This window comes from Cajanus cajan, chromosome 1, assembly GCF_000230855.2.
Source record: "Cajanus cajan strain Asha chromosome 1, NIPB_CcT2T_4, whole genome shotgun sequence".
NCBI lineage: Eukaryota > Viridiplantae > Streptophyta > Magnoliopsida > Fabales > Fabaceae > Cajanus > Cajanus cajan.
The window spans coordinates 26,308,287-26,320,852 of NC_138517.1; the positions used below are offsets into that span (position 1 = coordinate 26,308,287).

At 36.8% G+C, this 12,566-nt stretch overlaps 1 protein-coding gene across 1 annotated transcript; it reads left to right on the top strand.

The window, feature by feature from the left end:
- Window positions 1–1,377: 1,377 nt before the first annotated feature.
- Window positions 1,378–12,215, top strand: LOC109817287 (uncharacterized). Its single transcript, XM_020382506.3, has 7 exons — window positions 1,378–2,228; window positions 6,233–6,311; window positions 7,047–7,195; window positions 8,068–8,191; window positions 8,336–8,521; window positions 10,882–10,953; window positions 11,072–12,215. Exons 1-7 carry the CDS (start codon window positions 1,870–1,872, stop codon window positions 11,894–11,896), a joined length of 1,794 nt encoding a protein of 597 aa, XP_020238095.2. The 5' UTR covers window positions 1,378–1,869; the 3' UTR covers window positions 11,897–12,215.
- The last annotated feature ends 351 nt before the right edge of the window (window positions 12,216–12,566 follow it).

The window sequence follows — 12,566 nt, forward strand, 5'->3', positions numbered from 1 at the left end:
CCCCACGGTGGGCGCCAAATGTTCTTACTGGAATCTGGTCGTGGTGATGATTCGTCTAGTAAGATCGGTGAGCCTCCTTCGCTGATGTATTGGTGCTCCAAGATGGGGGAGGTACCTGCAAAAGAGACTCCGATGCTAAAGTTAGGGTTTGTATGAGTATGAGTCTCGTATAAATAATGCACGTACCTTGGTGTGAATTAGGGTTGTTTTGGGCTCTAGGCCTGAGATAAGATATAATAAGATCAGATAATATATCTCGCCTGGGGCGAGATCCTTTGGGATTAGTTATGATTTACTTAGATGCCGGGCTGACGTTATGTAATGTATACCCGAGGTCTTCCTGCGCCGTGGTGCCGAGCTCCGAGCTCGGTTTCACGGACCAGATAGTACATTTATATATAAAAATTTTTATTATCTTACTTTTCTTTTATTTTTTTTTAAATTGTTCATATTTATTTAAAAGAAAAAAGAAGAAAAAAATAGGAGCTGGGGCAAGGGCGAGGGCGGGGGGGAAACCCGAACCCCGCCGGGGGCAGGGATGGGGACCCAAATTTTATCTCAGCGAGTATCGGGGGTGGGGGTGGGGGCAGAAAATGTAAAACCCGCCCCGTCCCGCCCATTTGCCATGCCTACTGATATGTGTCCTTATACAATGATAATTAATATTAATGCATTTTAATATTTAATGATGAGATTGAAATTATAATTAAATTTATGACTCTTATCTTTTTACATGGATGAATCTTCCTAATCTTTATTTTGGAATCTTTGAGGTGATATGTTTTATCCATGACAATTTTTAATTGGAAAAAAAGCCCAATAACTAAATAACAAGAAATATCTAATGAATGAACAAAGTAACTAAAACATTGATAGTAAACGAAGATAGATAACTAATACTCAATGCAAATATACATTCTGTTTTCTAAGGAATATTTTATTTTTATGTTAACTATGATATTTTGTTATAAATTATTAGAGACTAATTTCTCAAGTGCTATAACTATATCTATTTAAAGAATTGATATTTTTCTAATATATGTTCTTTTACGTATATAAAATTAAATTTAAGGATCAAACTCCTCTTCATTTACTTAAAAGACATAATTACGTGTGGATCATATGGATATTTTAATTTCAACACACATATATACATAAATAAATGTTAGAAACATTCAATTTTAACAAGTCTAGCATCTTATCATATTTAATAAATTTCTCTTAAGTCTTAATTTAATTATTATTATAAAAACATTTTCAATCAATTTTTAGCAACTGGGAGAAAATCGGTATGAAATAGGAAAATGTTAGAGTTTTTTCTTTAGGAGAAAATTAAAAAAAAAAAAATTGTATTTTAAATTCCCCCATAAACGGAAAAAACGGAAACGATTTCCTCTGCATTGAAGGAAAATCAGCATCTCCGGTAGCGACAGATACAAAATCTGCACAATCAGAACACACGACACTAAAATCCCTAAAATACCCTCACCTTCATCCTTAATTCACTTCTTCTTTCACCCGCACTACGCTGTTTACGCAGCACCTTTCAAGTTTCAACTCAGGGCTCACACAGTCAATTCACCACGAATTCCTTCAACAGAACGCACCACAACGGATTCTCCTCCTCACGACACCGTTTCACTCACTCTCTTCTCGCCACCGGCTACCGGCGCTGCCGGGCACCGGCACCTTCCGTTTTTCTCCAGCGTAAATCGCTTTCCGTAATTGCCCCTTTCCGGGGCTTTAAATTCCGATTCGCGGTTTTCCACTCAATGCGAGCGAGCGAAACCGAAACCGTAACCTAAGGGTTTCTGTAGCTAGGGTTTCTCTTTCGGTTGGGGATTTCGCAGTTTCGTTGGTGGTGTTGGAATGGCGGATCGCGAAGACGAGGATTTGCAAATGGCGATTCGGATGAGCATGCAGTACTCGCCGCCGGAGCCGAAGCGGAGCATGCCGCAGGACGCCGTCGCTGGGGGCGGCGTTTCGGAGTCGCCGGAGGCCAAGAGCCGGCGGTTGCAGCGGGAGCTCATGGCGGCGGCTGCTGAGAAGCGGATGGCGGGGAAAGGCGGTGGCGAGGTTGGGAGGAGGGAGAAGAGGGACGAGGAGTGTTCGGAAGGTGGGAGTGCGGTAGAGCTTTCTCTTGAAGAAGCGAATGAGTTGTTTGATGTGGTGTTTGGTGGTGAGGTCTCGAAGGGGATTCTTGCGCAGTGGAGCAACCAGGGAATAAGGTAGTTTCAGTTTTTGATTGCTTGGGGTTAGGTTATGGCTGTTCATTTGTTTGTTTGGCTCGTTTTTTCTTACATTTTGTTATTATTTGCTGGATTCAATTCAAATGCATCCACACTCTAAAATAATCTAATTAAAGTTTATCATATGTTGAAAATTGGTTGAGTCCAGTGGTCTTAAGTTCGAGTCTTCGGTATTCACACACTCAAAGGGAGAGTGTGGTTCTATTTCTACCCAGGATTGCTTTCTGTGAAGGTGGAAAGGATACTTGTGATCTCTTAAAAAAATATTGAAAATTGGTGGCTTTTGTTAGTACGTTTGACTGTCGTTTTGTTTTACAAAAATGATTTTTGGCCTCCCAAAAACTTATTTGACACCTAGTGAGAGAGAGATAACAGATAAAATTATAAGTATGATAGATGATATGATGTGATAGGAAGAGAGAGATAGATAGAAACAATGAGTGTTAATTAGGTACTTGGAAAAGTGGAGTACAAAAATCATTCTTTGTTATAAAAGATGATGATTTTACACACTGATTGGGCATAAACCATTTGGCCCTGTTTAAAACGAATAGGAAATGAATTTGAATCATTGGATGACTTGTAATGTGTTTGGATTACTATTTCAAAGCCTTAAAACAAGGTAGTCAAAATTGAGATTCTACTAAAATTATAAAATTCTTATATATGCATCTAACATAGGGTAAATATGAGGGGAAAAGGCCATCATAACACATGTAATGCTTAATTTAAGCTTAAATTCATAATAACAGATTTATAAGCATAAAAAAGTCGATTACTAAACTCCATACAGAATTGAAATAACCAACAAAACAAATTAAAAAGTTGAAACACTGCACTGCAGTAACAACTAACAAGACAACTTTAAACACCTTCACCTAGTTTAGACCTTTGATAGACTAACACTATGGCTGAAATAGATCATAGAAATTAAAATCATAATCACTAGAGATATCCTTATTTCTTCCAACATCTTCTCCTTGTCCTTCATTAACCATATTACTATTAGCAAGATGAGTCTCATCTAGAGGTGGCACACAAAGAACATCATCCCCATCCTCATCCCTCATTTGGAGGATCCAGTTCTTCATTCTCTTCCACTTCTTCATCATAATTTTCCATAATCCACTCATCATCAGATGAAAGATTATCAAACAAATCTTCAGATAACTAAATTTCAGATGATCTTCTTTTAGCTTGTTTTTTCTCTGGCAGCTTAGCCAATTTTAAATTAACCATGACTAAAACAACATTATTCATTGTATTTTGCTTCAAACAGTTTCTTCTCTTTCGTGGACATAAAGAAAAATGCAAATATGGTTGTTGGTAATCATTAAACAAATTACTATAGTCTAATACTCAACTATTATTAATACATAATTTACAATTCAAATGAAAATCTTAATTACCATCTTGAATGCACTCTAGTTACACTTACATCCAGAAGGACTGCATGTCAAACTTATAACAAACTTTTGGAGCTCTGGATGTTCATCTCCATAAGTCTCCCACTAAGCTGTTGGAGTCTTCTTACCAACTGCCCTAAAAGGCCATAGGATGACCAAACATCAAGTTTGGATTCTTGAAATCTTCTATTTTAACATCAACCAAAGTTTGTTCATTAGGATTCTACACCCTCCTTTGTATACATGTAATTAGACCCTTTTTAACTTCCAAATCAACTTTAAATTTAGGGGCCATAATGCAATTTAGGGTTCATATAATAGGCCGCAACATGCAATGGCTGGTGAAGTCGCTTTTGCCATCTTTCATCAATGATATTCCATAAAAGGCTAATAACTAAACAGGAAAGAATAAAATGAATAGAGTTAGTGTTTGCTCAATTAGTTAATTGCTTTTGAAACCAAAACCACAAAACAATATTAATAATAATTATAATAGGTACCATCCTTTTGACACCATTCAAGTCTTTCTCAATCTTCTCCTTAGTCTAGTCCATTGCCTTTTAGTTGACCCTTCATAGTGTGGTTAGACTTAGACTTTTATAATGAATTCAATTCAATAATTATGTGTCCTTTGCTTTCTACCAACATTTGAAAAAAAGCAAGAGTTTAAAAAAATGCAATTGTTATGGACTATCCCATTCCTTGATTTTGTTTCTTCATATTATTTCCTTTGATTCTCTTCTTTCTTTCCATGCAAGTTATATGGATGTGGCAATTGATTTTCTCCTTGTTTTCCCTCTTCATTTCATTCCATTAAGAGTGTTCATAAATTTTAGTTCAGATGCAAAAACTCATTTTTGTTAATCTTTTGAGTTTCCTTGGTGCTTTTGGAATCAACATTTGACATCCCTGAGAGGCAGTTGATATATGTAGTATATCTTTGGTATAATTTTTGTATGTCTTTCATTTCTAGCCAATAGGAAGATTTTATGAACCTTTGGAAGTATTCTATTTTAGTATTTTATTTTTAATACCCACCTTTGGAGGGTGATGCATCTGGATTAAAATAAAATGATGCAAAAGAAATAGAAATATATTAATAAAATATGCAATTGAATCATTAAATTCATGCAAAGTTATCTGAGGAAGCATTCAAGTCTTGATGTAAAAGGTACTGCTGAGACACATGTAACATTACATAAAAATTCAGTCTTTAGCAAAAATTGGTTTTTTAGCAACAACTGTTTCTGTGCATCTTGTGGAGCATAATTTATAAAATAAAAGGAGCAGCTTAAGGCATGAGAGCACCTCCAGTGGGGGGTGCTTAGGGTGTATCTTAAAAATAAGCAACATTGCTTATAAGAAATCCCCACTGGAGTTATCCTAGGTGGCAAAACAAGTCCAAAATTTTTTAGCACTGTTGTTTGGAGAAGCAACAGTGCTTACACTCTGAAAATTAAAATGAAAAGGTTTGATTGGCTGTTTTTCATCCTAGGTGGAACATGACAGTGACAATGTTTTTGCAAACCAAAAAAATAGATAAAACTTCCACACCTAGTTCTCCCTCTCAATGGACTCCCTCCGATGGCCATGTTCTGAGCAGCGACAGCACGTCCGGGGCGGCGTGGTTATGGAAGCTGGCCGCGCGCACGACGGTGGTGGTGTGGTAGTCGAAGCTGGCCAAGCGGATGGCGGTGGTGGCGAAAATCGTTCGCAGCACGCGCGTCTCCGGGGTCCTTCGTCGCGCGAAAATCGTCCGACCAGATCTCCTCTGGCACCGGCCGCTATGCCCAATCAGACCTCCTCTGGTGCGCGCGCGTCTTACCCCGACCGACCATATCAGACCTCCTCTCTGCCAGACCAGTGCCCGTCAGCCGCGCACGTCTCCCGCCGACCGGACCCCCTTTGGCGCGCGCCGCTCCGCCCGACCAGACAGCCTTAGCTCCGTCCACAGCTCTGCCCAACCAGACCTCCGCCCGGGACTCCTCAACCGCCCACACGTCTCACCTGGGTGGGTCTTTCATGGTGAAACTTTGAGAGAGAGAGAGTGAAGGGTGAGAATAAGAGAGAAGAAAAAGAGACGTTAAAGGGAAGGTGAGAAACGGAAAATGAGAAAGAGAAAGTGAAAAGTGAGACTTGAACGAAATAAAAAAAAAAAAAGAGACGTTGGGATGCTTATAAGCAATTTGCATTGGAGTAAAAATTGTAAAAATATAGTATGGGTTGTTTATGAGTGACGTGGCACAGTGGGACCTATTTAAAGTGGTTGGGAGTTGCTTATAAGCAACTCCCATTGTAGATGCTCTGAGACTCCTATCATTGTGGGGCATGGGAAAGGTCTGGTTATATGTACGAATCCGATGAAGTATGACTGATAAAATAGTTTCATTCTCCAATGTTTGATACTTAATCATACATGTTTAGCTTCAACTCTTCATTTGAATGTTATGCTTTTGCACTTTTCATCCTTTTCTAGAAGGATTTTGAATTATTTGTTTCTTATACTTTTAAATTCTAATCTGTTTATAAACTTATTTTCTGTTGCTAATACTATAAAAGTGTTGCTATATAATATAGGTTTAGCTCTGATCCAGAAACATTCATGGGCCTAGTGCAGCATGAAGGTGGGCCATGTGGCGTTTTGGCAGCTATTCAAGTAATGGTCCCATTTTTAGTTGTGCTTTCGAACTTGTAGAATGCTGTCTGTCACTATTGGATTATGTTTTGACGTCCAATGTTTTATTTATTTAAAGCTTAATATTTTATTTATGATCAACTATTATGAACATCAAATTTTAATTTGACTTCTACTTTTAGAATCACTCCTTAAATGGTTTGGAAAAGAGTGGAGAAGACTTGTAGAAACCCCAGGGAGGAGGGTGAATGAGATGGAAGGTTGCCTAAATGTCAAAGGCAGAGGGAGATTGAGAAAAACTATGGCTGAAACAATTAAGGATTTAAAAGTCAATAATTTGTCTGTATGTGATTTATGACATAACATCATGGTGTCGTTTGATTCATGTAGCTGATACCATGAGAAAAGACTTCATTGTTGTTGTTGATGCTACTGTTATATCTAATATAAAGTCTGAAATTTAAATTTAAACAAGTAATGCACCAATTTGTCCACAGTAGTCAACCTCATTAAAGACCATTTTATTATTTGTAGGTATGAATTTAGAATATTTGAGGAATGTCAGCAACATACACTTTACCACTCATTACTATTGTTTGAAATTTATTTGTGAACCATGAAATGATGTGGGTCTCTCCCTATTTAGTGAACCATATGAATTTCACTTAATAATGAAGAGAATGTTATAGATTGTTTTGATAGCTTTTTTCATAATATTTTTACGATGCTGCTTGTGTTTTTCCTTTAACATTGCAGGCATTTGTGCTCAAATACATTCTTTTCTTTCTTGATGAGTTGAAAGATGTATCAAGCATGCCACTGAATTGTGGTCCAGGCTCATTACTAAAAAGTCAATATGTTCCATCATATAATTTTTCCTTACTCACTGAAGGTGTAAAAGTAAGGTGATTAACTTTTCATGACCAGTCATTCATGTTTAGCTGGGTAAATACATTATCATAGTCTTGTGATTTGTGCTTATTCCCATCAATTTCTTCCACTTTCAACATTCTGATTTCTTGTGCATCATGAATATAAATATTGATTGCAGTTGCACTGTTGTTGTGCTTTTTTATTAAACTGGCTGCCCTTTTTGAGTATGTGACATAATTTAATCCTTAATAAGTGCTTTTGTTGAATTTAGAGGGGTAGATTTAGAGGAAGAGGATAGAATGAAATTTTTTAAAGAGAATTTAGAGAATGATAATGCTTTATTATTCAACCAAGTCTGTAGCACATAGGTTCTGCATATTATCCATATCCATCTATATATATACAATTGATAAACTTAATTGAGACTATTTCCTAGGCTACTATTTCCTAGGCTAATATTTGGTGTAACTTTTTAGATGCTAATACCCATGAGTACTAAATGCATTTTATGTGATACAAGAACATAACTATTTCCTAAGTACTTTAAATACCATTATTTCCAACATTTTTATTTGTCTGCTAACTTTATTATCAATATATTTGGGTTCCTTTGTTAATCAATTGTATTTCATTTATGGGATATTATTCATTTGACCACATTAAGTTGAAGTAGGACCTAATCTTTTAATTGAATCAAAACCACAACAAAAAAGGGCTTGCTTTTTATTCTTCAATGTCTTTCTCTTTTCATCTGCCAGTTTGACAACATGACTTGGTTAAAGCTCTATTCTTGAATCTTGTTAATTATGTTTAACACTTTATTGTTCGCAGGTATTCTTTCATGGTTGCACACATGCTTTCGTCTTGACTAATTTTTGCTAATATTTTGATAATCTTCTGGCAGTGCCCTTGTAAGAAGCATGTGCGAAATATTATTTATGTGTGGAAATAACGAGCGGGCTGTGATTGCAACCTTGAACATTTTAGGGAATTGCATTCATCATTCTGAAGAAATTTCAAATGATGAGGTAGCTTGAATGTTCTATTGATACTGGTGATTCATGCAGCACCTTGTTAGCAATAGATGGAATTGAAATTTTTATCTTGGTACTGCATTCTTCTTTTGTTCTGCAATGATATTTTTATTTACATGAGTCTTGTCCAATGATTAGGTTATTACAAAAGCACTTGAAGGTCTTACAATTGAATCAGCCTTGGATCTGCAAAAAGTTCTTAGAGTTGAAACATACACATTGCAAGCAAGTGCAATGAAAAGGCTAGAAGCAGTGATTCCCTTATTCCAAAGTCGTATGGGGGCATTGCTTTTCCTGATCTCTGCTTTACTTTCTCGGGGACTGGTATGTTTTCTAATTGCAATTGGCAGCCTTAGGAGTTCACTGTCTTTTAAGTGTGAGATACTTGGGATCTTTCTTCTATCTCTAGTTCTTTCCTATTTTATGGAAATATGTTAGGCATTCCTGATTCTACCTACAAAATATGAACTATGTTTTTGACCGAATTTGTGTAGGTTTAAATGCTATTTCACTGAATATTAGAATGTCTCCACACCAGACATTTTGTACCCATTATTAAAGATTAAAAAAAAAAATCAAATCAGATTACTAGCTAAGTGATTTATTGGGTGTGGTTACTTCATATTTGCTCAAATTTGGCAACTTTGATGTGGGTAATTTACTTAAGAGGAAAAAATGAGGCATCTCAATGACTTGGTAAGAATATATTGGACAATTACAAGATTCCTATTTGAGGAATGCAATGACTTAGTAAGAACATCCACTAGTTGGTCTTTGGATTTGACAAAACAGGTAATGATGTCCTTGGATAAGATATTCTCCTAATGAAATGATAATCTATCTGAATACGTCTAGTCCTCTCTTGAAACATGGAATTTGAGGCAATATGAAAAGTTTCTTGATTATCCCAAATGAGTGTCATAAGGCCGCATCAACCAATCCTCAGTAGACCCAATCTGAATGGAAGCCTTACGTGTGTCACCTCCAGGTGTGTTTTTTCATGTGTTGCCACTCCTTATCACACCTAGCAGCATGTCTAATAGCAGTTCCAGATTCCAATTGCAGCACCAGTGGGGTATTTCTTTGTCTTTCTAGATTCTGCTGTCACTTGTTTGATTTGGCCCACGGTTTTGTTGGGTACCCTCGATACATGTTCATTTAATACTTGTTTCCTGTGTATTTCTTTTACCGACTGTCACCTATTGCTAGATCTACCTCTGGTAACAATCCTAAGGCTGGGACTGCTATTTTTACCAATTTGGTCAGTGCTCTAATTGAACATCTCTAACTATGATACTTGGGTTTCTAACAATTGTCCTCCTTGCCCAAAATGACAACCGCATCTACTAGAGAAAACTGATCACAGTTATTAAACTGAAGATTGATGAATCGAATGAGGCTGTTTAGCAACATTGGCTTGTGGTGGAGCTTGTAGTGATGAGGGTTTTATGTGGCAGGTTCAGCTACATTGATGGAGGCAATGCTTTACTTTACTTATATTCCATGGATCAAATTTGTTGCTGATCAATGATATTGTTGATTCATATTCTTCAGGCAAACCTTCAAAGAATCACATTATGGTGTTCTTTTGAAGTTACTTCTCCAATAGTAGGTAAAGCATCAACAAGTGCTTGAATTCTGGGTAGATATTCTGAAATCAATCCATCCCCAAGTGTTGTACATCGAAGCTGTTTGTAGCTGTTGAGCAAGCATTGGTGTGAAAAGAGAAATAAGCATGAATTTTGTTCCAAAATCTTTCATGAGATTTTTCATCCAATGACTTGAGTGAGCATCTCGCCAGAGATTAATGGCTGAAACCATGATAGAAGCAATTGATCTTGCTGCTCCCATGTGACAGATTCTTTTGATACTCAACTAGCTTCACACTCTTCCACTAACAATTTTTTATGGAATAATCTTGTTGACAAGATAATGGTGAAGTCAATGTCCTTTGATGATTGATTCTACCTGATGACACAATAACAATGGTGATTAGCTTCACAAAAATGGAATATGGGGTGACAGGTGCTGCCATTACTGTCGAAGCCTCCATGGTGAAAACAATATATACAATTGCAGTGGTTGAGTGAAAGTTGGTGTGGAGGAATGACCAGGGGCATTAGGGTTTGAACCTAGCTCTGATACTGATCGATATCTGTGAGGTTCTTATGATCATGTGAATGAATCTGTGTCTTGACTTCATACTAGAGGGTTTCATTTATAATTAGTCATAAATACAATGGATAACAGTTACATAATCCGTGTGCCTTACTAGTTACTATCCTAATTACAATATTTCGGCATTTGTTCAATATTTATATAATTGCAAGATTTCTAACATTTAACTTGTAAGCAGCTTCTGACTGAGTGAGCTAAATTCAGAATGTGTCCAGTTCATATACTCTTAAATTTTGAGCTAATGTGAGAATGGCTGTCTGTCCAAAGATGTTTATATCTTGGAAGCTAAAGATTCCTGTCTTCATGCTTTTAATAAAATGTTTTTTCAGTTTCTTTGACATGATTATAAATTATGGGTCTTCTTTTCCTGTGTACCATACATATGGTGGAATGCAATAGCCACTTAAGTGCTATCAATGCAAAGGAGGATCTTAATTTGCATTGGTCGTTATTTTTTATAAAATGGGCTCATGTTAATGCATGGAATATCATGCTTTCATCTATAGGACTTGGTTCAAACAGACAGGGATGATCCCAGCCAACCTCTGGTTACTGCTCCCTTTGGACATGCCTCTCAGGTATATACCAACAGATAATTTAATGTTGCTATCCTTTTAACTGCTGTACATTTTAGAATCTCTTCCAGGGAAGATCTGATTTTTTATTTTTTTTTTTCTGCTGGATATTGTTTTGCAGGAAATTGTAAACTTACTGCTCTGTGGGCAGGCCGTCCCTAACGTCTTTGATGGGAGAATGGATTTAGGTGGAGGAATGTTTTTGAAAGGTATTTCCCAGCATGTCGAAGTTGGATTTCTCACATTGCTAGAATCCCTTTGTTTCTGTAAGGTTGGTCAGTATTTGAAATGCCCAAGGTGGCCTATATGGGTTGTTGGCAGTGAATCCCATTACACAGTACTGTTTGCTCTTGACACCAGTGTTCAAAATGAGAATGAGCTGGAAGAAAGGGAATCACAGATTCGCAAAGCTTTTGATGCGCAAGATCAGAGCGGAGGTGGTGGTTTCATTGGTGTGGATGGGTTCCATCAGGTTCTCAGAGAAACAAATATCAAACTTCCACAAGAGAAGCTCGAACACCTTTGCAGTACAGGCTTCATTGTATGGAGCGAGTTTTGGCAGGTCATTTTGGATCTAGACAGGAGCTCGGGAGGTTTAAAGGATTCATCAGGATTGATGGGTAAAAAGGTGTTTGATCTTTACCATTTTAACGGAATTGCTAAATCAGATCTGAATAGCAGCCAAGTAAATTTTAGGGGTGAAACAACACTACAAAGACCTAGGCTCACAAAATTGAGAGTTTCAGTCCCCCCAAGGTGGACGCCTGAGGAATTTATGGCAGATGTGACGGTTTCCTCTGCTTCTATTGCAAATGAATGTTGTGGTAAGGACAGCGAAGTAATTAAACCTGAGCCTTCTCAGCATGCACCTTTGGTAGATTGCATAAGGACGCGCTGGCCCCGTGCTGTTTGCAGCTGGTCAGGGGATCCTCCTAGTATAGTCTGAGTAATTAAGCTATGCCAAAAGAAACAATATATGAAATTTTCCTGTTTTACTTTGATATTCTCCATGGGGATCCAATATCCAAAATTCTTCCTATATGTGCATACTGCATAGCTTATGATTTAGAGTAATGTATCTTTTAACATTCACTTCAATTTTGTCTTGCCACTCGAAAGGGATGTTATACTTGATGTCAAGCCAACTTGTAAAATCTAGTTGAATGTACACTTGTCATCAATTAGAGAGATTTAGTTCTTTGGGCGAGGGGTTGTTATGTAACTGTCAAATTTGATGCTTCTGAATTGTTGTGATGTTCATACTATATTGCGCTCGTGTTCTAAATAAGGAAAATTGAATATTTATAATAGGATTAAATAAGTTTTTAGTTATTCAAGAATTCGATTTTTAGACCTTGAATTTTTTTTTGTCAATTTTTTAATCTTTCATTAATTTTCTGTTGCCTAAATTATTTCTTAAAGGTAAGTTTCTTTTGTTAAGTACTAATGTATATTAATAAATTAATAATCGACTATTAATATTTTCGTGACTATTTAATTAGATGTCAAATTATATGACATGTACATTTTTTTCTATTTACTTTTTAGGTTCGTTCTTGGAGTATCCATCGCCGACAGTAGTGATTAATCTCCTCGCTACGTTGGAGGCACTTCAA

Bases quoted from the DNA above. Each gene is read 5' to 3' on its own strand.
- LOC109817287 (XM_020382506.3), top strand. From the start codon at position 1,870: ATGGCGGATCGCGAAGACGAGGATTTGCAAATGGCGATTCGGATGAGC. The intron at 2,229-6,232 runs GTAGTTTCAGTT...TATATAATATAG, and splicing joins TGGAGCAACCAGGGAATAAG to GTTTAGCTCTGATCCAGAAA. The intron at 7,196-8,067 runs GTGATTAACTTT...ATCTTCTGGCAG, and splicing joins ACTGAAGGTGTAAAAGTAAG to TGCCCTTGTAAGAAGCATGT.